The sequence below is a fragment of the Orcinus orca genome, chromosome 9, assembly GCF_937001465.1.
Source record: "Orcinus orca chromosome 9, mOrcOrc1.1, whole genome shotgun sequence".
In the NCBI taxonomy this organism is placed as follows: Eukaryota; Metazoa; Chordata; class Mammalia; order Artiodactyla; family Delphinidae; genus Orcinus; species Orcinus orca.
The window spans coordinates 50,631,831-50,657,771 of NC_064567.1; the positions used below are offsets into that span (position 1 = coordinate 50,631,831).

Genomic DNA, 25,941 nt, shown 5'->3' on the forward strand with positions numbered 1-25,941 from the left:
GGTTGCTGTGCGTGGGCTTTCTCTAGTTGCAGTGAGCGGGGGCTACTCTTCATTGTGGTGCATGGGCTTCTCATTGCCATGGCTTCTCTTGTTGCAGAGCATGGGCTCTAGGCATGCAGGCTTCAGTAGTTGTGGCTCACGGGCTCTAGAGCGCAGGCTCAGTAGTTGTGGTGCACAGGCTTAGTTGCTCCGCGGCATGTGGGATCTTCCTGGACCAGGGCTCGAACCCTTGCCCCCTGCAATGGCAGGTGGATTCTTAACCACTGTGCCACTGGGGAAGCCCCTCAGTACATAATTTACCTATATATTTGTTGACTGAATTAAAAACGTACAACGTGAAAGCTATGAGTTTCAGTTTTATTTGGGGGCTTACTGAGGACTGTAGCCTGGGAGACAGCCTCTCAGCTCTGAGGAACTGCTTTGAAGAGCTAGGGGCACGGGTCAGTAGGTATGTGATTTTGGAGAAGGGGTACATGCAATCAAGCACACATCTTGGTAGAAAGTTACTGCCAGTCACGAGGAACATATGTCTTAGTTAATGGTTTTAGTACTTTTCTAATTATGGGAAGATGCAAGAAACTGAGTGCATAAAATATCTAACTATCTGAAGGCCTGTTCTGCCAGTTTTCCCAGAGCACAGAGTGACTCATTCCTAATTCTGTTCCAAAATCCTTTCAGCGTGTGTTGAAGGTCAATGACTGCAGTGGCTAATCCTTGAACTGGGTGGCAAGGGACCTTCTTTAGTTGACATATCTTACTGGGAAATTTTAAACTAATGGGAACTGTATGCTCTCTGGTCTTCATGTGAGTTGTTTCCAAGGCTGGAAGCAAAACCTGTTTCTCAAGCAAAACATGACTGAGCGTATGAGTGCAGACCCCCAGGCCTAACAGATCAATAAATAGTTATGTTATATGCTGCTGTTTCAAACCTACAAGTTAATATTAAGTTGCATTTTTGGGCAGCCAATGGCAATGAATTACACGGTTTTAATCTTTCTGCATTTATGTCTTGTCCCAAAGTAAGCATGCTGCTTTGACAGTTAAAAAATCTGTTCACACTTGTGTTATGGATTTTGGAAAATGTTAATATATTGAAAGACAAAAATGTTTCAAAATTCTGTAGAGTGCTTATTTGTTTTTGGTTGCAAGAGGAGTAGAGTATCTTATCTTTGGTGTGTACGCCACTTTCAGGAAGCTGGGAGAGGAGGAAATGGAAGTAAGATCCGTTGAGTGTCTTCTCCCTTTAAGGCAGGACTTTTATCCTCATTTTCTCATTTAATCCTCACAATTCCCTATTTCCTACACAAAAAACAAAAAAACAAAACCCTGAAGATTGGAGAGGTTAATATATTTGTCAAGGTGCACAGAGTTTGTAATTAAGGAGCGCCAGTTCAAACCTAAGTCTTGCTCCTTCCAAGGCACGTAGGTCTTTAAAAAAATTCTTTTTAAATTGAAGTATAGTTGATTTACAATGTTGTGTTAATTTCTGCTGTGCAGCAAAGTGACTCAGTTTTACACATATATACATTCTTTTTTATATTATTTTCCATTATGGTTTATCCTAGGGTATTGAACATAGGTCCCTGTGCTATACAGTAGGACCTTGTCGTCCATCCATTCTGCATGTAATAGTTTGTATCTACTAACCCCAAACTCCCAGTCCATCCCTCCCCCACCACGTTGGCAACCATGTCTGCTCTCTACGTCTGTGAGTCTGTTTCTGTTGCGTAGATACGTTCATTTGTGCCATATTTTAGATTCCATATGAAAGTGATATCATATGATGTTTGTCTTTCTCTTTCTGACTTACTTCACTTAGTATGACAATCTCTAGTTGCATCCATGTAGCTGCAAATGGCATTATTTCATTTTTTTGTTGTTGGCTGAGTAATATTCCATTGTACATATGTACCACATCTTCTTTATCCATTCCTCTGTTGATGGACATTTTGGTTCTTTCCATGTCGTGGCTATTGTGAATAGTGCTGTTATAAACAGGGGTGCATGTATCTTTTTGAATTATAGTTTTGTCTGGATATATGCCCAGGAGTGGGATTGCTGGATCATATGGTAGTTCTATTTTTAGTTTTTTGAGAAACCTCTGTGCTGTTTTCCGTAGTGGCTGCATCAGTTTACAGTCCCACTAACGGTGTAGGACAGTTCCCTTTGCTCCACACCCTCTCCAGCATTTGTTGTTTGTAACTTTTTAATGATGGCCATTCTGACCAGTGTGAGGTGATACCTCATTGTAGTTTTGACTTGCATTTCTCTAATAATTAGCGATGTTGACCATCTTTTCATGAAGGCACATAGGTCTTGATGTGTATGTCTTCTTTGTGTCTTTTCCCAAACTGTGTATTCTTTTCTTAGTGAAAATTTCCAAAATAGGTCTTAAAATAGCCTTTGTTGCCAAATGTTTGGCAGTGCCTTGGTCTTTTATTCTTCCCCATTCTTGGTAGAAATAGGAGCTCTCTCTTCCCTAACTGAACCTCAGGATGGCATATGTTTGCACATCTTATGCCCATTGGACTTGTAACTAGAGCCCCATTTTCACCTGGGCCTGACCCTACTGTTTCTCCAGGTGGGTGACAGTGGTGAGAGAGGACCCAGCTCATCTCAATGGCCCAAGAAGAGCATTTTTGAATAGACCTAAATGCATCAAGCTTCTTATCCCTGTTGGATTTGGCTACCAGGCGGGTTGTTAAGTGAGAGCAGGTCCCAGAGTGAGTTCTGCTGTGCAACAAACACTTGTATTAGGCAGAAGGTGCAAGAGCAGTCATACTTTCTGTTCCTGAAAGCTCAGGGAAGTCGCAGCTCTCTGTCCCTGGGGCACATTGACAAGTACTTGCTTGCAGGAGCAGAAGGACCAGCTCCCCACCAGGCAGATCAATGGCCAGGGGGTGGAGGAGCCTTCTGGGGAGCCTGCAACTGCTCTGTTTCTTAATCCATATGGTGGTTATGTCAGTATTTGCAAATGAAAAATGTAAACTTTCATTGAGTTGTCTGTACACTTAAGATTTGTTCACTTATGGGGAGCTTCAAGATGGCGGAAGAGTAAGATGCGGAGATCACTTTCCTCCCCACAAATACATCAGAAATACATCTACACGTGGAACAACTCCTACAAAACACCTACTGAACGCTGGCAGAAGACCTCAGACCTCCCAAAAGGCAAGAAACTCCCCACGTACCTGTGTAGGGCAAAAGAAAAAAGAATAAACAGAGACAAAAGAATAGGGACGGGACCTGCAGCAGTGGGAGGGAGCTGTGAAGGAGGAAAGGTTTCCACACACTAGGAAGCCCCTTCGCGGGCGGAGACGGCGGGTGGCGGAAGGGGGAAGCTTCGGAGCCATGGAGGAGAGTGCAGCAACAGGGGTGCGGAGGGCAAAGCGGAGAGATTCCCGCACAGAGGATCGGTGCTGACCAGCACTCACCAGTCCAAGAGGCTTGTCTGCTCACCTGCCAGGGCGGGCGGGGCTGGGAGCTGAGGCTCGGGCTTTGGTCAGATCCCAGGGAGAAGACTGCGGTTGGCGGCGTGAACACAGCCTGAACGGGGCTAGTGCGCCACGGCTAGCAGAGAGGGAGTCCGGGAAAAAGTCTGGACCTGCCGAAGAGGCAAGAGACTTTTTCTTGCCTCTTTGTTTCCTGGTGCGTGAGGAGAGGGGATTAGCAGCGTCGCCTAAACGAGCTCCAGAGACAGGCACGAGCCGCGGCTATCAGCGTGGACACCAGAGACGGGCATGAGACACTAAGGCTGCTACTGCAGCCACTAAGAAGCCTGTGTGCGAGCACAGGTCACTCTCCACATCTCCCCTCCTGGGAGCCTGTGCAGCCCGCCACGGCCAGGGTCCTGCGATCCAGGGACAACTTCCCCGGGAGAACGCACGGTGCGCCTCAGGCCGGTGCAACGTCCTGCTAGCCTCTGCCGCCGCAGGCTCACCCCGCACTCTGTGCCCCTCCCTCCCCCCCGGCCTGAGTGAGCCAGAGCCCCCGAAACAGCTGCTCCTTTAAACCCAAACTATCTGAGCGAAGAACAGATGCCCTCAGGCGACCTACACGCAGAGGCAGGGCCAAATACAAAGCTGAATCCCAGGAACTGTGCGAACAAAGAAGAGAAAGGGAAATCTCTCCCAGCAGCCTCAGAAGCAGCGGATTAAGGCTCCACAATCAACTTGATGTACCCTGCATCTGTGTAATACCTGAATAGACAACGAATCATCCCAAATTGAGGAGGTGGACTTTGGGAGCAATGATATATATATATTTTTTCCCTTTTTCTCTTTTTGTGAGTGTGTGTATGTTTATGCTTCTGTGTGTGATTTTGACTGTATAGCTTTGTGTTTACCATTTGTCCTAGGGTCCTGTCTGTCTGTTTGTTTTTTTTTTCTTCTTTCTTTTAGTATAGTTTTTAGCACTTGTTATCATTGGTGGATTTGTTTTTTGGTTTGGTTGCTCTCTTCTTTCTTTCTTTTTTTATTACTTTTCAAATTTTTTTAATAATTATTTTTTATTTTAATAACTTTATTTTATTTCATTTCATTTCATTTTATCTTTTTCTTTCTTTCTTTCTCTTTTTCTCCATTTTATTCTGAGCCATGTGGATGACAGGCTCTTGGTGCTCCAGCCAGGCATCAGGGCTGGGCCTCTGAGGTGGGAGAGCCAAGTTCAGGACATTGGTCCACCAGAGACCTCCCAGCTCCACATAATATCAAATGGTGACAATCTCTCACAAAACTCCATCTCAACGCCAAGACCCAGCTCCACTCAACGACCAGCAAGCTACAGTGCTGGACACCCTATGGCAAACAACTAGCAAGAAAGGAACACAACCCCACCACCCATTAGCAGAGAGGCTGCCTAAAATCATAATAAGGTCACAGGCACCCCAAAACACACCACCAGAAATGGACCTGCCCACCAGAAAGACAAGAAACAGCCTCATCCACCAGAACACAGGCACTAGTCCCCTCCACCAGGAAGCCTACACAACCCACTGAACCAACCTTAGCCACTCGGGGCAGACACCAAAAACTACGGGAGCTACGACCCTGCAGCCTGCAAAAAGGAGACCTCAAACACAGTAAGTTGAGAAGCAAAATGAGAAGACAGAGAAACACACAGTAGATGAAGGAGCAAGGTAAAAACCCACCAGACCTAACAAATGAAGAGGAAATAGGCAGTCTACCTGAAAAAGAATTCAGAATAATGATAGTAAAGATGATCCAAAATCTTGGAAATAGAATAGAGAACTACAAGAAGCGTTTAACAAGGACCAAGAAGAACCAAAGAGCAAACAAACAGTGATGAGCAACAGAATAAATGAAATTAAAAATTCTCTAGAAGGGATCAATAGCAGAATAACTGAGGCAGAAGAACGGATAAGTGACCTGGAAGATAAAATAGTGGAAATAACTACTGCAGAGCAGAATAAAGAAAAAAGAATGTAAAGAATTGAGGACAGTCTCAGAGGCCTCTGGGACAACATTAAACACACCAACATTCGAATCATAGGGGTTCCAGAAGAAGAAGAGAAAAAGAAAGGAACTGAGAAAATATTTTAAGAGATTATAGTTGAGAACTTCCCTAATATGGGGAACGAAATAGTTATTCAAGTCCAGGAAGCACAGAGAGTCCCATACAGGATAAATACAAGGAGAAACACGCCAAGGCACACATTAATCAAACTATTAAAAATTAAATACAAAGAAAAAATATTAAAAGCAGCAAGGGAAAAGTAACAACATACAATGGAATCCCCATAAGGTTAACAGCTGATCTTTCAGGAGAAACTCTGCAAGCCAGAAGGGAGTGGCAAGACATGTTTAAAGTGATGAAAGGGAAAAAACCTACAACCAAGATTACTCTACCCAGCAAGGATCTCATTCAGATTTGACAGAGAAATTAAAACCTTTACAGACAAGCAAAAGCTAAGAGAATTCAGCACCACAAAACCAGCTTTACAACAAATGGTAACGGAATGTCTCTAGGCAGGAAACACAAGAGAAGGAAAAGACCTACAATAACAAACCCAAGGCAATAAAGAAAATGCTAATAGGAACATACATATCGATAATTACGTTGAATGTAAATGGATTAAATGCTCCAACCAAAAGACATAGACTGGCTGAATGGATACAAAATCAAGACTCATATATATGCTGTCTACAAGAGGCCCACTTCAGACCTAGGGACACATACAGAGTGAAAGTGAGGGATGGAAAATGATATTCCATGCAAATGGAAATCAAAAGAAAGCTGGAGTATCAATTCTCATATCGGACAAAATAGGTTAAAACAAAGACTATTACAAGAGACAAAAAAGGACACTACCGAATGGTCAAGGGATCAACCCAAGATATAACAATTGTAAATATTAATGCACCCAACATAGGAGCACCTCAATACATAAGGCAAATACTAACAGCCGTAAAAGGGGAAATCAACAGTAACACAATCATAGCAGGGGACTTTAACACCCCACTTTCACCAATGGACAGATCATCCAAAGTGAAAATAAATAAGGAAACACAAGCTTTAAATAATACATTAAACAAGATGGACTTAATTGCTATTTATAGGACATTCCATCCCAAAACAACAGAATACACTTTCTTTTCAAGTGCTTATGGAACATTCTCCAGGATAGATCATATCTTGGGTCACAAATCAAGCCTTGGTAAAGTTAAGAAAATTGAAATCCTATCAAGTATCTTTTCTGACCACAAAGCTATGAGACTAGATATCAATTACAGGAAAAAAATCTGTAAAAAATACAAACACATGGAGGCTAAACAACACACTACTTAATAACCAAGAGATCACTGACGAAATCAAAGAGGAAATTAAAAAATACCTAGAAACAAATGACAGTGAAAACATTACGACCCAAAACCTATGGGATGCAGCAAAAGCAGTTCTAAGATGGAAGTTTATAGCAGTACAGTCCTACCTCAGGAAACAAGAAACATCTCAAATACACAACCTAGCCTTAAACCTAAAGCAATTAAAGAAAGAAGAACAAAAAACCCCCCAAAGTTAGCAGAAGGAAAGATCATAAAGATCAGATCAGAAATAAATGAAAAAGAAATGAAGGAAACAATAGCAAAGATCAATAAAAGTAAAAGCTGGTTCTTTGAGAAGATAAAATTGATAAACCCTTAGCCAGACTCATCAAGAAAAAAAGGGAGAAGACTCAAATCAATAGAATTAGAAATGAAAAAGGGGAAGTAACAACTGACACTGCAGAAATACAAAGCATCATGAAAGATTACTACAAGCAAGTATATGCCAATAAAATGGACAACCTGGAAGAAATGGACAAATTCTTAGAAATGCAAAACCTTCTGAGACTGAACCAGGAAGAAATAGAAAATAGGAACAGGCCAATCACAAGCACTGAAATTGCAATTGTGATGAAAAATCTTCCAACAAACAAAAGACCAGGACCAGATGGCTTCATAGGCGAATTCTATCAAACATTTAGAGAAGAGCTAAACACCTGTCCTTCTCAAACTCTTCCAAAGTATAGAGGGAGGAACACTCCCAAACTCATTCTACGAGGCCGCCATCACCATGATACCAAAACCAGACAAAGATTTCACAAAGAAAGAAAACTACAGGCCAATATCACTAATGAACATAGATGCAAAAATCCTCAACAAAATACTAGCAAACGGAATCCAGCAGCACATTAAAAGGATCATACACCATGATAGAGTGGGGTTTATCCCAGGAATGCAAGGATTCTTCAATATACGCAAATCAATCAGTGTGATACACCATATAAACAAATTGAAGGAGAAAAACCCTATGATCATCTCAATAGATGCAGAGAAAGCTTTTGACAAAATTCAACACCCATTTATGATAAAAACCCTCCGGAATGTAGCATAGAGGGAACTTTCCCCAACATAATAAAGGCCATATATGACAAACCCACAGCCAACATCGTCCTCAATGGTGAAAAACTGAAACCATTTCCACTAAGATCAGAAACAAGACAAGGTTGCCCACTATCACCACTATTATTCAACATAGTTTTGGAAGTTTTAGCCGTAGCTGCCAGAGAAGAAAAAGAAATAAAAGGAATCCAAAGTGGAAAAGAAGTAAAGCTGTCACTGTTTACAGATGACATGAAACTGTATGTAGAGAATCCTAAAGATACTACCAGAAAACTACTAGAGCTAATCAATGAATTGCAGTAAAATAGCAGAATACAAAATTAATGCACAGAAATCTCTTGCATTCTTATACAGTAATGATGAAAAATCTGAAAGTGAAATTAAGAAAACACTCCCATTTACCATTGCAACAAAAAGAATAAAATACCTAGGAATAAACCTACCTAAGGAGACAAAAGACCTGTGTGCAGAAAATTATAAGACACTGATGAAAGAAATTAAAGATGATACAAATAGAAGGAGAGATATACCATGTTCTTGGATTGGAAGAATCAACATTGTGAAAATGACTATACTACCCAAAGCGACTCACAGATTCAGTGCAATCCCTATCAAACTACCACTGGCATTTTTCACAGAACTAGAACAAAAAAATTTCACAATTTGTATGGAAACACAAAAGACCCCGAATAGCCAAAGCAATCTTGAGAAAGAAAAACGGAGCTGGAGGAGTCAGGCTCTCTGACTTAAGACTATACTACAAAGCTATAGTAATGAAGATAGTATGGTACTGGCACAAAAACAGAAATATAGATCAATGGAACAGGATAGAAAGCCCAGAGATAAACCCACGCACATATGGTCACCTTATCTTTGATAAAGGAGGCAGGAATATACAATGGAGAAAAGACAGCCTCTTCAATAAGTGGTGCTTGGAAAACTGGACAGCTACATGTAAAAGAATGAAATTCGAACACTTCCTAACACCATACACCAAAATAAACTCCAAATGAATTAAAGACCTAAGTGTAAGGGCAGACACTATCAAACTCTTAGAGGAAAACATAGGCAGAACACTCTATGACATAAATCACAGCAAGATCCTTTTTGACCCACCTCCTAGAGAAATGGAAATAAAAACAAAATAAACAAATGGTACCTAATGAAACTTAAAAGCTTTTGTACAGCAAAGGCAACCAGAAACAAGAGGAAAAGACAACCCTCAGAATGGGAGAAAATATTTGTGAATGAAGTAACTGACAAAGCATTAATCTCCAAAATTCACAAGCAGCTCATATGGCTCAATATCAAAAAAAGAAACAACCCAATCCAAAAATGGGCAGAAGGCCTAAATAGACATTTCTCCAAAGAATATATACAGAGTGCCAACAAACACATGAAAGAATGCTCAACATCATTAATCATTAGAGAAATGCAAATCAAAACTACAATGAGCTATCACCTCACACCAGTCAGAATGGCCATCATCAAAAATCTACAAATAATAAATGCTGGAGAGGGTGTGGAGAAAAGGGAACCCTCTTGCACTGTTGGTGGGAATGTAAATTGATACAGCCACTATGGAGAATAGTATGGAGGTTCCTTAAAAAACTGAAAATAGAACTACCATACGACCCAGCAATCCCACTACTGGGCATATACCCTGAGAAAACCATAATTCAAAGAGAGTCATGTACCACAATGTTCATTGCAGCTCTATTTACAATAGCCAGGACATGGAAGCAACCTGTGTGTCCATTGAGAGATGAATGGATAAAGAAGATGTGGCACATATATACAATGGATTGTTACTCAGCCATATAAAGAAACGAAACTGAGTTATTTGTCGTGAGGTGGAAGGACCTAGAGTCTGTCATACAGAGTGAAGTAAGTCAGAAAGAGAAAAACAAATACCGTCTGCTAACACATATATATGGAACTTAAAAAAAAAAAAAGTTGTGAAGAACCTAGGGCCAAGATGGGAATAAAGACACAGCCCTACTAGAGAATGGACCTGAGGATGTGGGGAGGGGGAGGGGTCATCTGGGACAAAGTTAGAGAGTGGCATGGACATATATACACTGCCAAATGTAAAATAGAAAGCTCGTGGGAAGCAGCCGCATAGCACAGGGATATCAGCTCTGTGCTTTGTGACCAACTAGAGGGGTGGGATAGGAAGGGTGGGAGGGAGGGAGATCCAAGAGGGAAGAGATATGGGAACATATGTATATGTATAACTGACTCACTTTGTTATAAAGCAGAAACTAACATACCATTGTAAAGCAATTAAACTCCAATAAAGATGTTACCAAAAAAAAAAAAAAGGAGTTGTTCACTTTACTGTATGTAAGTTATGCCTCAGTGAAAAATAAAGGAGGAAATAAATTATTGACCTTAGGTTGTTCAGTCTGTGAGCAGGGAAACTGTTGTATTTTGTTCAAAGCAGTAATCCTCTCGAGTTAGAGGTTGTGCATGGAAGGGTCACTGGGAGGGGTGAAAGCACCAAGGGTCTTTCATGTGTACCTGCTTTATGATCTACTACACCCCTGGATCCATGGCCTGGCCCCTGGCTAGAGTCTGTCTCCCTGCAGGGCTTTCTCTTTGCCATTTTACTTAGTCAGCTAATTGGAGTAGACGACACCAGACTTCCATGTGACTCCCCTTTGTCAGGGTCCTCTGAGGACTCCCGTCAAGGTCTTTACTGTGGTGATGCCCCCAGGCCAGCCTGCAGGGTCCCCTAGGTTGGACACAATAGATGCCTCATTCCACGTGACTGCCTTACTTCTCCAGTACCTTAGTCTTGGGCTACTGCTGCCGCCCTGTTTTAAGCATATCCTTTCCCTAGAATTTGAATTCTTTTGCCCTTTAAGCTGCCCCTGGTAATTTTGACTGAATTTCTGATGAAGCTAGGCAGTAAGGTTCTGGGGCATGAAAGAAATATATTTCCCTAGGCATAATCTTAAACTCATCTGGTGATGGATGTGGGAAGGGCTGTAGATTCTCACCCTTTCTTTTCCCAGAAGTCACAGCAGGTGGTACCTTCAGAGGCCTTAACTCAAAGTACCAATTTAAATGAGTATGGGATTTAGCCTAGTCACAGCCCTGGCCTTCCTGTCCGTTGCCTGTGAAGTGAAATTTGGCAGAGTTAAAAGATGACGATCATTCTTTTAATCAACTGCCTCTAGGAGAGGATTATGGTGTTTCTGTTCTGACACAGTTTCAGAATTCCCGTGACTCTTACTTTATGGCCCCAATGCTCTTTTTTTTATCCCTTCTGCACATGTCATACACCACCTCTCAACCCCATGCTCTCATTATCAGAATCTCAGCCTTGAAACAAAACAAAACAAAAACCTTCCACACACAAGCAGAGTCCCTTTGTTGGTATTCCTCATTCACTGTGGAACCGATTGTCATAGCAATGGCTGTCCCCACAGACATTTCATCATTTGGGGTTTCCATCAGGTGTTTCTTTTTTTTCTCTTTCTTAAACAGCAACCGCCAACACTGCTATTAAACAAACTATGAATATAGCTTAACAGCCTCTCTTGGCAGTTTTTAACTAGAATGCATTTGCTTCTAATTTCAGGTACAATTAGTCATGCTTCATAAGTAAAGCTAACTTTACGAAGATGCTGGTGTTGGTTTGCTTTTAGTCTTATTTATTGTTGGATTCAGTACTCTGAATACAGAGATTTGTGTGTGAGTGTGGCGGGGGGGGTGGTTCTATAGAAAGCAACATGGGAATTGAGTTCTATGCCTACAGGTACCTTAATTTTATTTTCTGAGATTTTGTTATTTCTCTGCATTGTCTTGGTTTTAGTTTATGGCCTTAGCATGCTCATTATTTAAGAAGTGTTAGTGAAAGGCATAGGAGACTTGAGTACTTAATAATTAACCAAAAATTTGATATAATATTTAACTAGCTGGTTCCTGGACAGCTGTATAACATCCTTCTTTTAAAATTAGACTATGTGAACACTGAGAACCAAATGAATTAGATATAAAACTTTTTTTTTTTATTGTTGTTAACATGCTTGGGAAAGTTGTAGCATTTACTTAGTGTGTCAAATAAAAGTCTGAAGGCAAAACCTAAACGTGTTAGTCACCCTTAACTCAGGGCTGTGGGTAAAGGAAGTGGTTCACCCCTAAATAGCTACAGGGGTGGCAGCCCAGCCAACTACTTGTAAATGTAACCAGATGAGGCAGGTACCAAGTTCGGCTGCTCGCTGCTCGAAAGGCCAGTACTCAAGAGATAAGTGTTGGTGGAAAAGGAAAAGTTGCTTTATTCAGGAGGCTGGCAATCTGGGAAGGCGGTGGACTAATGTCTTAAGACCATCTCCAAGTCGCCAGTTAGGAGACAAAGGTCTTAAAGACAGTGTGAGTGACGGGGCTGCAGCGTGCATGACCAGCTCGTGCAGAATCCTCGGATTGGTTGGCATCAAGGTGAAGTTTTGAGCATCGTCCATCTTCCAGTTTCAACTGGCCTGGGGTCTCCGTGCTTGAGGTCAGCAGTTTTCATCTGGTGAGGGTCTGCTTCCTGTAGAAACAACTCAGGAATGTGTGTCAGGCCTTTATATCTTTCAAGGAGCCGGGAGTTCAGCGACTGCTGATTTATGGTCTAAATTGTTACCAGTTTCCTGTCACAGCAGCTATTCTTTGTTTCTACATCTTCACATTTCCTAATCACTAACTCTTGAGCCAGCCTTTTGATACTCAGGGGAGGCCTGGGAGACTAAGCTTTTCGGTATAAACAAGAGGCAGGCAGAGGACATGGGGAGTGGGGTCTGTCCTGAGAAGGCTCCACAGGCTCTTGCTTTGTCACTTTGATGCTCCTCACTGCTGAGGAGGCACAGCTGCAAAACAAGAAAGGGAATAAAGTTTTGGATAGAGAGGTTAATCATAAAGTCAGCAGAGAGACTCAGTTTCATAAAGGGGTCTCTGCCAATGCCCTGGTCAATCCCCTTCGCCACCAGAGATCCTCGCCATCTTGGAGGTCCACACTGTGCTGTAGAGAGAATGTGGCATTGCCTCTTCAAAGCTGGCTTATGACGTGCTCCCTCCTGAGTCTTCCTAGTTCAGCTCCTGAGTTCTCTTAGGTCCCAAAGATGGGGCAGTAGCTGTTATCACCAGACCTGGCCATCAAGGCATGCTCATTTCCAGCACCAAGCTTAAAGGCCTGGGACCTAGCCTGGATTCAGTCTCTCGCCAGCTTCATGACTAGGCAACTGACTTAACTTCTCAGAAACTTGGCTTCTTCCTCTGTGAAATGCAGATAATACCCATCCCATCAGACTTTGATTAAATGAGACACTGTGTGTGGGAAATATATAGTGCTTGGCAGTAAGTAGTATGGACTCAACAAATGATCATTGATTTAATTACTAATATGCTAATAGATGGTATGGAAAATTCTGCTTTCCCCCATAGTTTTTGTCACATCATGTTATAGTTTTTTTTTTATAAGATGTCTCCAGAAACCTTTGGTAGAACAAATTACCCACCTCTATCCCCCAAGAAACCAGAAAAGGATTTTTTTTTAATTAATTAGTAAAATGCATAACATAAAATTAACTTTTTAACCACTTTCAAGTGTACAATTCAGTGACATTTAGCACTTTCACAATGCTGTACAACCATCACCATTATCTAGTTCCAGAACATTTTAATCACCATTAAAGGAAACCCCATAGCTAGACTCCATTCCTCAAATCCCCCAGCCCCTGGCAACCACTAATTGGCCTTCTGTCTCTAATGGATTTGCCCACTCTGGATATTTCATATAAATAGAAACATACATTATGTGTTTTTTTGTGTGTCTGGCTTCTTTCATTTAGCATAATGTTTTCAAGGTTCATTTATGTTATAGCATGTATAACAGAAGTGAATAATAGTCCACTGTGTGAATATGCTGTTTTAGTCTGTTTGGGCTGCTATAACAAAACGTCACAGTCTGGGTGGCTTATAAGCAACAGAAATTTATTCCTCACAGTGCTGGAGGCTAGAAGTCCAAGATGAGTATGCCAGCATGGTCAGAGGGCCCTCTTTGGGTGGCAGGCTTATCACAGTACCCTCCCATGATGGGAGGGGCCAGGAAGCTCTGGGGTCTCTTTCATAAGGGCAGTAATGCCATTCATGAGGGCTCTGCCCTCAGGACCTAACACCTCCCAAAGGCCCCACCTCCTAATACTATCTCATTGGGCATTAGAATTTCAACATATGAATCTGGGTGGAGGTGGCGGTTAGGGGGGAGGTGTAAACATCCAGACCATAGCATATATACCGTGTGTACTTTATCCATGCATCAGTGGATGGACATTTGGGTTGTTTCTACCTTTGACTGTTGTGAATAAATAGCATTGTGGTGAACATTCTTGTACAAGTTTTTGTTAGAATACTTGTTTTCAGTTCTTCCGGGTATATACCTTGGAGTGGAGTTGCTGAATCATATGATAATTCTATGTTTAACTTTTTAAAAACTGCCAAACTGTTTTCAACTACGGCTACACCATTTTGCATTCCTAGCAGCAATGCCTAAAGGTTGCAGTTTCTTCCAACACTTGTTATTTTTCAGTTTTTTGATTGTATCTATCAGGGTTGGTATGAAGTGGTATCTCGTGGTTTGGGATGGTTTTTATAGTACAGATTTTGTGTGTGCCTGGACTCAAATTTTCTTACTCACGTTCTTAAGCCTATTATATTGCAAAGTTACACAAAAAACCGCCTATACATAATTTCCAATAAGAGATAGGTATAATGCGTCTTTTCCTTCACAGCCCCTGATGTGAGTAACCATCGTGGCTCTGTAATCTGTAGTGTAGATAAACCACTTGTGGGCAATCAGTGCTAATTATAGATGCTATCTGATGCCTTGTACCTTCTAATTCTTTTCTTTTTGTTTTAGGGATTTCCTCTGGGTCATCCACAATGCTTTTAAAACATATCGGATAAAAGCTGAGCCACCTGCTTGTGTCGGACTGCCATACTCTGTGCTCCACTGTCTTCTATGGCATTTTGACTACATCAAGGCCAAGGACCTGACGTTCATGATGAGTGATGAGAAGAGCCTTGGGGTGTCCCCCAAATTGGCCTCACCTTCAAGGAGCACAAGTAGTTGCTCTTCCAAGCAGGGAAGTCGACAGGTAAAGTTTAATGCAAATATTAAGATGCAAATTTAAATCAAGAAGTTTTCAGATTAAAATCTGTACATTTACTTGGGAACTCCTACTTCTCAGTTTAAGAGCATTTGCTTTTCGTCATATCTTAATTATCTAAGAAGAGTAAATTTTAGATAATTTTAATAATGCAGCTCGAGAGCCTACTGGATGGGAAGAAATATATTTGTCTCTTTGGATTATTTTACTCAATCGCTGCAACCGTCCTCCAACACAGATATTGATATTCCTGTTTTCTCTGTGAGGAAGCTGAGTCAGACCAACTGAGTTATCTGCCCAAGGACACATAGCTAGTCTATTAAGTGGCAGAAACAAGAAACCAAAGCTCATTCTGTTTGAGTCCAGAGCCCACACTTTCCTTTATACCCTACTAACCAAAACAAAAAAGCTAACAATCACTTTTTCAGTGATTATAATATCCTCACGCCCTCTTCTTCCTTCACTTTACCAAACCTTTTATGACAGCTTCCAACCACAGAATGCCCCGTTATAACTTTGGGTCTCACCTGCTTTACTTCTCTAACGGGCAAGGGAAGCAAGTCAACAGAGAAGTGGTCAACAGGAATCAGGTAGGAAGAAGAAGGAAGTGAAACAAAGGACTGAATAATTAACTCCTAAATAACTCTCAGCTAATTATATGTTGCTCCTTGATTTCCTTTCTAAAAAAATCTCTGTTAGCAGAATTTGCTGGTTTTAGATCCATGGCAGTAAATGCACATTAGTTATTATAATTCTTTAACCTTCAGTTAAGTCAAAAGAGAGTGGGCTGCCCAAAAGCTGTGGGTTTACAACCGAAGTGGTCTCGGAGCCTTTTCAGTGTCTGCTGGCTGTGTTGGCCTTGCCTTTACTCCATGGGACGCACTGGCCTAAATTGGCTCTGAGTCCTTGGTTCCAGATTGGAAGCAACAGTCAAGCAGCCTCCCACCTCAGGCAAGTCCACACATTTATGACGCATCACCACGGGTCTTCCGCTTCCAACGTTGCCTGGGACAGGGAGCTTGCCACCTCTCAACACTGCTTCATGGCATTAGAATCTATAATTCTAGACAAATTAGATTTTGCCATAGGGGTGTTTGGGGACCTCTCCAAGGTCTCCCCTGAGGGGTTGGGAAGAACAATTTTTTCATCACTGTTATCACTTCCTTCTGGGATTAAAAAAAAATGACTAAGGTTACTCCTTGGCTAACGTATCATGGCTCCGTGGGAGTTCTAGTTTCATGAGGGTAGCTAATCTCACCCACTTTGGCAGCTTTCCACAGGGGTGTTTCTCTCCCTAAGCCAAAAATCTGGTTGGGATTAGAGCCTAGTATGTGATCTTCCCCCAGTCCTTTGCACTTAGTAGCACCTATTGCCATGTCCTCCTTGGATAAAGGGAGAACACATGATTCATTCAAACAGCCAGTGCTTATAACACCATAGCAACTGGAGCAGTGCAATGAATGAAATTCTAGGACTGAATACCATAGAAACTTTTTTTTGATGTGTTATTTGAAATTGATTGAGTTGGTTTTCACAGAGCTTTTATTTTTGAGGTTACATCATAAAGAGTAAGAGGAATGTGCTTGAGGCCTCACCTTTTTTCTGACTTAGAATGGGTTGGTCACTCAGCCGTTCATTCGTCAATTGGTCATCTTTTATATTTAGGATCTCTCACTTTAATTTGCATGTAATGTTGCTTTATACACATAAACACTTATTTTCCCTCTGTGCCAGAGAAGATGGAGACTTTAATAAGTTCATTCCCGCTTTAGCCTGAGTCTAGTTATAAAGCCAGGTTTAATTTTCAGGAACCATTTTCTTATTCAATCCACTTTCCCATCCTTCTGTCAAAGAAAGGTGTTCGGTCGCAGGACTGGCTCAGCTTTTCCCTCTGTGTTGTCTACCTCGGCAATCCAGGTCCATCCCACATCACACACTGTCCCAAGACTGTCTTTTGGTTTCTGAACATGCCACAGAGGTACAGGGACCTTGGAAGTTCTTACTTCATGGCTCTTAGGGAACACAGCCATATCCAGGGGTCTCTTGGATGCTAAATGTAGCGACCATGCTGTGTTTCCAGTCACTTTGCTGGAAGGTACAAGTTCACCATTTAAAACTTCAAGATTTATATGATTCATTTAATTTGAGGAATGTTCAAATATAACCAATGAAGATAATCTGTGCAAAAACCTACTTGTTTTTAAAGCTCCAGATTAAAGTCATTTTTAGGTTCATCACATCTGGATGAGATAAGTCTGATGTTAAGTTTATTGACCATCTTCCTTAATGCTAGTTTTTCTCACATACTTTGGAATTATAGTTTAGGGCGCCATCTTGAGCCTGCTTTCCCTGTGTCCTTTCTCTGCACTCACCTGTGATTTTCTATGACCTACTTCCTACCTCTGATGACCCCAGCCCAGAGCCAAGTCTGATATTTGCAGCTGGGGCCTCTGTTCCACATCAACCAGGAGTATATAAGAGCCACCACCAGGCCAGCGTGCAGCATGGCCAGGTCCTGGTTGTGAGACTGTCTGCATCCCACCATCAATCTGGATAGGCAGATTGTTAAAGCCTCCTTTCATCATGGTGTGGGGCTTCCCCCTCCACATTCTCTGGTTTCCAGCAATAAGCTAGCTCAGATCCCAGCCTTTTCCTGGGGATATTTGTAGCTTCATTAGCCCACTGAAGTAGGACTCCTGGATGCCTCTGTCTGCAGTATCCTTTGCATTTCTATTTTGTGTCTTATCCATGAGATTGAATCTTGTTTTGTTTTGTTTTTTTCCAAATCACACAGACATAGCAAAAAAAAAACCCTACATGTTTATATTTTTATATATTTTTGCTGTTTGGAGCTTGTGAGGTGACAGGGAAGGGGCACTAAATGCATAAACTTAGGGTACAACCTTGGCTGAAAGACTTGGTCTTCTGGAGTCATTTTCGTTGAAATTCTCATCCACCATTGCCAGGTGACATTGGTTCTCTGTACTCTAGCCACACTGGCTTTCTTTCACTTCCTCGCACTGATTTGCCCTTGTCCTTGTTTCTTGAACTGAACTTGAACTTGTTTTTCCTATCCCAGAGCCTCCTCATGTAAATCTGTAGAAGCCCTCATTTGTGTGTGGATACTCCCCTTTCCAAATATCTGTGTTAGAAGAGCTTGCTTCCTTAATGGACAAAATGATGAGGCCTGGGTGTTACGTGTGATCTGTGTTTTTCATTTCTACAAATTGAACCGAAGACAAAGTTTACACCTTACAGCCTTGAAAACCCAAGAAGGGTGCTGTCATCTTTTAACTTAAATACTAGGGCTTTTGAAATTTTAAATATACTATGCCTCATTTTGTCAACGTGGAAACAGCCTTTAAATATAATTTTATCAAGATAATTTTAGGAGGAAGGTATGCCTAGTGATTAGAGCTTGAACTCTCCAACCTTGCTTCCACTCAATAATTCTGTAACCTTCAACTCTCTAAGCCTCAGTTTTCTCATCAATAAAATTGGAATAAGAATAGTTCTTTTCTCATACGATTATTGTGAGGATTAGAATTAAAGCATTTAATGTAGGGTCAGACTCATAGTAGGTGCTGAGTTAATATTAACATTTATTTTTATTATTATAGTTAACATTAATTTGAATTTCATTCCTATATGTGGAAAACCTAAATTTTCATAGTGAGTAGGTGTACTTTTTGCCCCCAGAAACTTTGGCAGGCATCATACGTGTACCAACCCATACCTTGTTAGTGTTGTACAAAGGTCCACAAAACTATACAATGTATATATGAATGTATACTTTAAAATGTATCTTACTTTATACATATTAACAAAGTACTTTTAGGGAAGAATGTAACAGAATGTTTAATATATGAGCTACATTTGATATCTTGAACATAGGACATAACCTGTACCTAAAGCAAGTGGAAAAAGTGTTAAATTCGTTTATTTATTTGTTTGTTTGTTTGTTTGTTTGTTTTGTTGTGTGAGATCTTAGTTGCGGCTTGCATCTCCTTAGTTGTGGCACGTGGGCTCCTTAGTTGCGGCACTTGGGCTCCTTAGTTGTGACATACAAACACTTAGTTGCAGAATGCATGTGGGATCTAGTTGCCTGACCAGGGATTGAACCCAGACCCCCTGCATTGGGGGTGCGGAGTCTTATCCACTGCACCACCAGGGAAGTCCCAGGCATTAAATTCTTATCCCATTCTGTTCTGCTGGGTTTTGTCCTTGCATGAGTGTCCTTGTATGTCCTTTCCCCATGCATTCACTTATCTATTGGTAGTAGCTGCTTAGAGCATTGTGTTGAGAAGGATTCTGCAGTTGAGTCTGGGTTCAGTGGGAAAGAGTGCCATGTTTTCAGTAACGGCTCATGGGCATACACAGGGTGAGTGACAGCATGGGTGCCACATTTGTCACCCCTTAGTGATATTAGAGGGCTGAAATAAAGAGAAAGCTGCTACAGTCTTTATATTCTGCTGTTGGAGGAACTTCTGGCAAGTGAAGTTCACCTCAGTTCTCCATTTTCTACTTCCTTTGCAGGGACGTCGTGAGAGAAAATTTAGTATTTTCACTGGCTAAAAGCCATTGAAGCTCATTGGAGAAAGGTCCTCTGTAAATTTAAGAAACAATTACTGATGAGCTCCCTTTACTTTGGCAAATTCTGGAGCCAGAAGTGAGATGTCCTTGTTTCAAGAACACTGATACTCTGCACAAGAAGTAGATCTCTTTGAAATAGACCATCCTTTAGATATAGCACCTTTACTGGATAGGAATCTATTCTCCTTGCAGGAAATCTCCAACTAAAGGAACCCAGCTTACACAGAGAATAGGTTGTTGGTCCCTTCTGACTGTCTTCATCACACCCCATTCCTTGTAGTGTTCTAAGTCAGTCTTTGCTTCACTTTTCTTCCCCATCCCAGGCTTTGGCTCAGCTATCCCCTTTAGCTAGATTAAATCATATGAAACTGTTCTGCCCTTTTGAATTTTGTGATTTTCTTGAAAAGAATCTTCATCTATTGCTTTAGCCCTTTAAAAATAATGTTTATAAAAAATAATATATGCTCTCTGTAGATCATTTCCAACATACATGCAGTCTATGTGAATTGCAATACTTTAGTTTTAAGTGGCTGCTTGATAGGTCAAGTAAAGTGAAGCTGAGAATGACCAGTTGGTTGTGGAGGTCACTGGTGGCATTGCCGAGTGGTTTCCTTGGAGTGGTGGGCATGAAAGTCTGGTTTAAGTCCGTTCATGAGAAAATAAGAACAGAGGAAGAGGGTACCCCAGTTCTGCCAGGCACCAGACAGGAGTTGAGAGAGGCCTTCACAAATGTTCTGTTTGGGAACCTTCAGTTTGGCTAATGCCATGCCTAACACAGCCCTGTTCTCTCCTCTCTTTTGATTAATTCATTGGTTTGAAAGAGTGTGTGGTTCTTTGAGTCCTGGGTCCTATTTACACATCTTTTGAGCTCTCATGGCACTGGCACGGGGCTTTGCACATGGCAGATGCAAATTACTGGGCTGAGTTTGCTGCACACCAGCAGCAAATACCCCTCTATCGAGGGCAGGTTGAAATGCATGGGCAGGTACATGTGGAGAATGAGAGCAAAAAGCCACAAATTCCCCAGCTTCCTCACTCCGGAGACAGACATATGAGGATTTCAAAAAATGAACAAAGACCTCTCCATTTGAGTTTTTCCTGGAAAATGATGAAATCCCTAAATACTTTCTAAACCTGGGGTCTCCAGACAGACTGCTCTGTTGGACAGTATGGAACAGAAGTAATGACTGTCTTCGTTTTAACTGACCTGTATTCACACTGGCTCTGCTTTTTGCTAACTGGACGACCTTGCCATGTTGTAGAAAACCTCTTAGGCTTGGTTCTTCAGCTGTGAAATGTAGATAATTTTGCTTCCTTTTGCAAACTAAATGAAATAATAAATACAGAGTACCTGGGCTGCACATGGTAGACATTCGGTAAGTGTGGATTAAATGAATGAATGAATAAGCATGTGGTTGCTAGGTAGAAAGACTGCAATTCACAAAGCTCTATACATATATTAAGTAGGTTAAGGGATGTCTAAGTGGGAGAGAGAATTGCTATTTCAATACCTGTAAACTATGAGTAATTTCCTCTTGTCTTTTTCCCACTGCCCCTTACATTTCCTTCCTAGAACTTTCAAAGTAATGCATTTCAGAAGCCAGACTGTGCTAGAGATGAATGAATAGGTTTTGCCTTTTTTGAAAGAGTTCTATATGCCCTAATTTTTATTTCTTCAACCAATATCCATTGAGAACCTATTAGTAAGAGACCATGAGCAGGGAGATGTGAAGCTACTAAGGATAGGACAGCTGAACACGGGAGATGTGAAGCTACTAAGGATAGGACAGCTGAACACATCACTACAAATAAGAAATCAACTTTGATTGGGAAGGCTTTGGATTGTAAAGAGAGCATGGCTTCCGTTCTTTTTTTTAATTTGCTGTGTAAGTCAGAAATCTGGAACTGAATCCTTCCAAAATAATTAACAAGTGCTTCTCTCATTACTGCAGGGGATTTGAAATGGAGAGATCTATTGCTATGTAAGTCTCCATACAATTATGCAATTTATTCTTGTCACCCTCTTGTCCCTGGGGCAATCTGAGGTGGCCTTTGAGCTCTCCCGGGGTCACCTGATGAGAATTTATTTATGCAGACTCTTAGATTATGCTGTACTCCAGGGAGCCCAGGGTAGCTGGGCTTGCTGCCAGAACCCATAAGACACAGGAGTTGAATGGGAGAGAATGTGCCAGAAAGAGTGAATTAACGCTATAATGTTCAGGTGTTTATAATTTCAGCTCTCTGGGTATTGAAAATATGTAGTTCCCTTTATTTCTTTTAATTCATTATGTCTTTAGACACTGAGATTTACCAGCTGCCTTTTGTAAGTATGGGCTGAATAAACACCACGATAAAGACCCGTCAAGGAAGAGTGGCTTGGGAATGGCGTGACTGTGTCACATTGTTCTATGATGGTCACAGAAAATAAAAGGCAACGAGCATGAAGTTGCTTGAGAGCCAGATAGCCTGAGTTTAAATCTTGGGCTGTTTATAAGCTGTTTGACCTTGAGCAAGGTCCTTAATCCCCCTGTGCCTTGTGTCACATAAGGTTGTGACAGTTGCTTCAGTTAGAAGAGAGCCAGCATGTAGTGTTATGTAAGTGTTTGACACATAGTAGTGTTATGTAAGTGTTTGACACATAAGCCATTCACCTTCGAGAAGCAGGAGTCCCAGGAACCCTCAAGCAGTACCACATGGTGACTGCTTCCCTGTTTCATCCTATGCAGAGGCAGACGGCTTGGCTTCTGTCTAGGCTGCTCTGAAAAGAGTCAGCAAGGGACTCTAGAAGTTAACAAGCATCTGATAGCACCTTTGCAGCTCGTAAGATCCTGTCCTACTCTCCTTTGGAGTCTCAGAACAATCCAACGAGGTCTGTATTTTTTCTACACTTCAGAAAGAAAACAGGGCCCAATTAACTGCCGGTTTAGAGTCACACAGCTAAGAAGTGGTAGAGGGTCAGGCAGCCATCTATTTAAAGAACACTAGGTTTCTTTAGATGCTAGAAAGCTTCTTTAGAAGTTAATTCAAGTTCCACGTGCCCTATGTACAAATGATTGTTGTTTAAACACACCTCCAGAAGCCAACACTCTGTGAATGCAGGGGCAAGAGTAACACAGATGAGGGAAGCAGCCATAAGGATCCCCCAGGTCTGTTTGTCCAGAGCTGTTATTTTTCTCGTGGCTCCAACAGAGAAAAATAATTAACTATATAGTTCCATCTTAGTTTTTCAGATCCCCCCCCCCCTTTCTGAGCCTTTTATTTCTCCTTATTGCCTACCTTTTGGTCACACCTATGGTTGTGACATTATGCACTGAAAGTAGGAAGGGCAAAGACCCAGCTCTCAATTCTCAATATATTTCTACTCTGAGTAAGTCTTGTAAAGAAAAAAACAAACATTTGATACAGGAAGAAATGAAAACTTCAGCTAAAATGATGTATTTGAATTGTCAGGGTTTGCTTGTCGCTTTGCATGTCTACAAATGACAGCTGCCTTCCACACTCTGAAGGGCACAAGAAACCAAACTCTTAAAACACTTCTGGAAGTTACTGATCCATCCAAACTGTTCTGCAATTCCAGAATAACACACATAGCAAATATATTTTGGTGGGTTTTAGAAACACTAGTTTGATAGAAACTACATGGATACCTTAAGAGAATCAGCGTATTTATTCACGGTTGGCATTGGCCATAGTGCAGGATACAGGAAGGCAGAACCGATTCAGATGCTTTTGTTGAGAGCACAGCTTACTAGCTTTGCAGTTACTAGATGTTTTTCTAGGAGCTATAGATGCAAATGTGAACAAAGGGACTCAACAGTTCTTTCCCAGGGAGGGGAAAGTCTGAGTCTACTTAAGTGATGTGATGCTATTAAAATATTGATACTAAAGGCTGAGAAGTGACAGTGTAAGTAGGACCTAGGCAAAACAGGAGACTTCCCTGGAATAATCTGACATCTCTCTAAGGTCCTCTGCACCCTGGCCCTACCATCGAGTCCAGCTGTGTCTCCCTCTGCACCTCTACACAAGCTCCCACCACAAGCAAAATCACCTCCTCTCTATTCTCACTCCAGATGAGTCGATTTCCTGGCAGTCTCTGGCCTAGTGGTCCCTCTTGCCCTGTGTAGTAGGCTGAATGGTCCCCCCACCCCCAAAGATATATCTACATCCTAGTCCTTGGAACCTGTGAAGGTTACCTTATTTGGTAAAAGATGTAATAAATTTAAGAATCTTGAGATGAGGAGAACGTCCTGGATTAGCCGGGTCAGCCCCAAGTTCAGTGACCGGTGTCCTTATAAGAAACACACAGAGAGAAGACAGACACGGAGGAGAAGGTGATGTGTGTGAAGACGGAGGCAGAGATCTGGGTGATGGGAATACAAGCCAAGGAACGCCAAGGCCACCAGAAACCGGAAGGGGCAAGGAATGCTATTATAGACCGAATGTTTGTGTCTGTGCCCGCCCCACCCCAGTTCATATGTTGAAGCCCTGACCTATGATGACATTTAGAGGTGGGGCCTCTGGGGGATAGTTAGGTTCAGATGAGGTCATGAGGGTGATGCCTTCATCCTGGGATGAATGCCCTTATGAGAAGAGGACAGACGACAGAGCTTCTTGCTCTTAGGCATGGAGGAAGAGCAGACAGCGGGAAGGCAGCTGTTTACAGGTCAGGGAGCGGGTTCTCACCAGGAACCGAATCTACCAGCACCTTTATCTTGGACTACCCTCCCAGTCTGTGGTATTTGTTACAGCAACCCAAGTTAAGACAAACACATTCTCCCTTAGAGTCTCTGGAGGGAGCATAGCTCTGCTAATGCCTTAATTTTGGACTTCTGGCTTCCAGAACTGTTAGAGGATAAATTTCTGTTGCTTTAAGTCACCAGCGCTGTGGTAGTTTGTCAGGGTAGCCTCAGAAGCCCTGCTTTCTCACACTGTGTCAGTTTTTCTTCATATCCCAGTTCAAGTCATTTCACTAAGGTAGACCCAGCCCTATGTGAGATTGTGCCTGCCCTGGAACAGGAGTCTGTAGCAGGTTTATGTGAGACTCGCATCCGGCATTTACGAGTTTTCAACCGTGTGGTGTCTCTATTTTTAATGTACGTTAACTGTTTGAAGGCCAGCATTTGGTTTCACATCTTTGCATCTCCAGTACCTATATGGTGCTAAGCCTTAGACCTTTGAGTTAGAGACTACCCTGTTAAATAGAAGCTCAGTTATAACTAGAATATAACCTACATAACACAAAAGCCATTCCTTTTTTGATTCATGAGGCTCTCCGGGATCTTAATCTGTTGCTAGGTTCTCATGATGAGAACCAGTTATTCTTATAGAGAGGTGAAAGAAAGTCACTGATGATTTGGATCAAGGATAAGAATGTTTATTTTTTTTTTATTTTTATTTTTTTTAGCGGTATGTGGGCCTCTCACTGTTGTGGCCTCTCCCGTTGCGGAGCACAGGCTCTGGACGCGCAGGCCCAGCGGCTATGGCTCATGGGCCCAGCCGCTCTGCAGCACGTGGGATCTTCCCGGACCTGGGCACGAACCCATGTGCCCTGCATCGGCAGGTGGACTCTCAACCACTGCACCACCAGGGAAGCCCTATTTTTTATTTATTTATTTTTTTGCGGTACGCAGGCCTCTCACTGTCGTGGCCTCTCCCGTTGTGGAGCACAGGCTCCGGACGTGCAGGCTCAGCGGCCATGGCTCACGGGCCCAGCCGCTCCGCGGCATATGGAATCCTCCCGGACGTGGGCACGAACCCATGTGCCCTGCATCGGCAGGTGGACTCTCAACCACTGTGCCATCAGGGAAGCCCAATACTACTCATTTTTAATTTGTTTTTGGGGAGACTTTATCAGCCAATATTTTATTTTCTTTTATTTCATTTTATTTATTTTTATTATGATAACACTTAACATGAGATCTATCTTAACAAATTTTTAAGTGCACAATACAATAGTATTGTTAACTGCTGGCACAATGTCGAAAGCAAATCTCTAGAACTTACCTCGCATAACTGAGACTTTATACCCAGTTAATAGACATGAGGTTATGATATAAGATTTAGAAGGGAGCTCAAGCTCATTTATCCTGACCTCCTTCCTAATCTAGGAATCCCTCTGCAGCACCTATGCCAGCCTCTCACAGAGTTCCCCAGTGACTAGGGAACATACTCGTTCATAGCCCTTGTCGTTTCTGTTATTTTTCATAGCACTGACTATTATCAGACAATCATCCTTTATGCAGAGGTGGAGTCCAGGGCCTTATAATTCTCACCCACTGGCCCTGGTTTTACCC

The 25,941-nt window shown here is 42.0% G+C and overlaps 1 protein-coding gene across 6 annotated transcripts in view; it reads left to right on the forward strand.

Annotated features, from left to right (window-relative positions):
* OSBPL3 (oxysterol binding protein like 3) overlaps positions 1-25,941 on the forward strand; it is a 206,296-nt gene that overhangs the window by 99,768 nt on the left and 80,587 nt on the right. For all 6 annotated transcript variants that reach the window (XM_004265641.3, XM_033420562.2, XM_033420561.2 and 3 more), the window contains one exon: positions 14,806-15,043. In XM_004265641.3, the coding sequence (XP_004265689.1) occupies positions 14,948-15,043 (96 nt within the window). In that variant the 5' untranslated portion in view covers positions 14,806-14,947. The remainder of the gene's footprint in view (positions 1-14,805; positions 15,044-25,941) is intronic.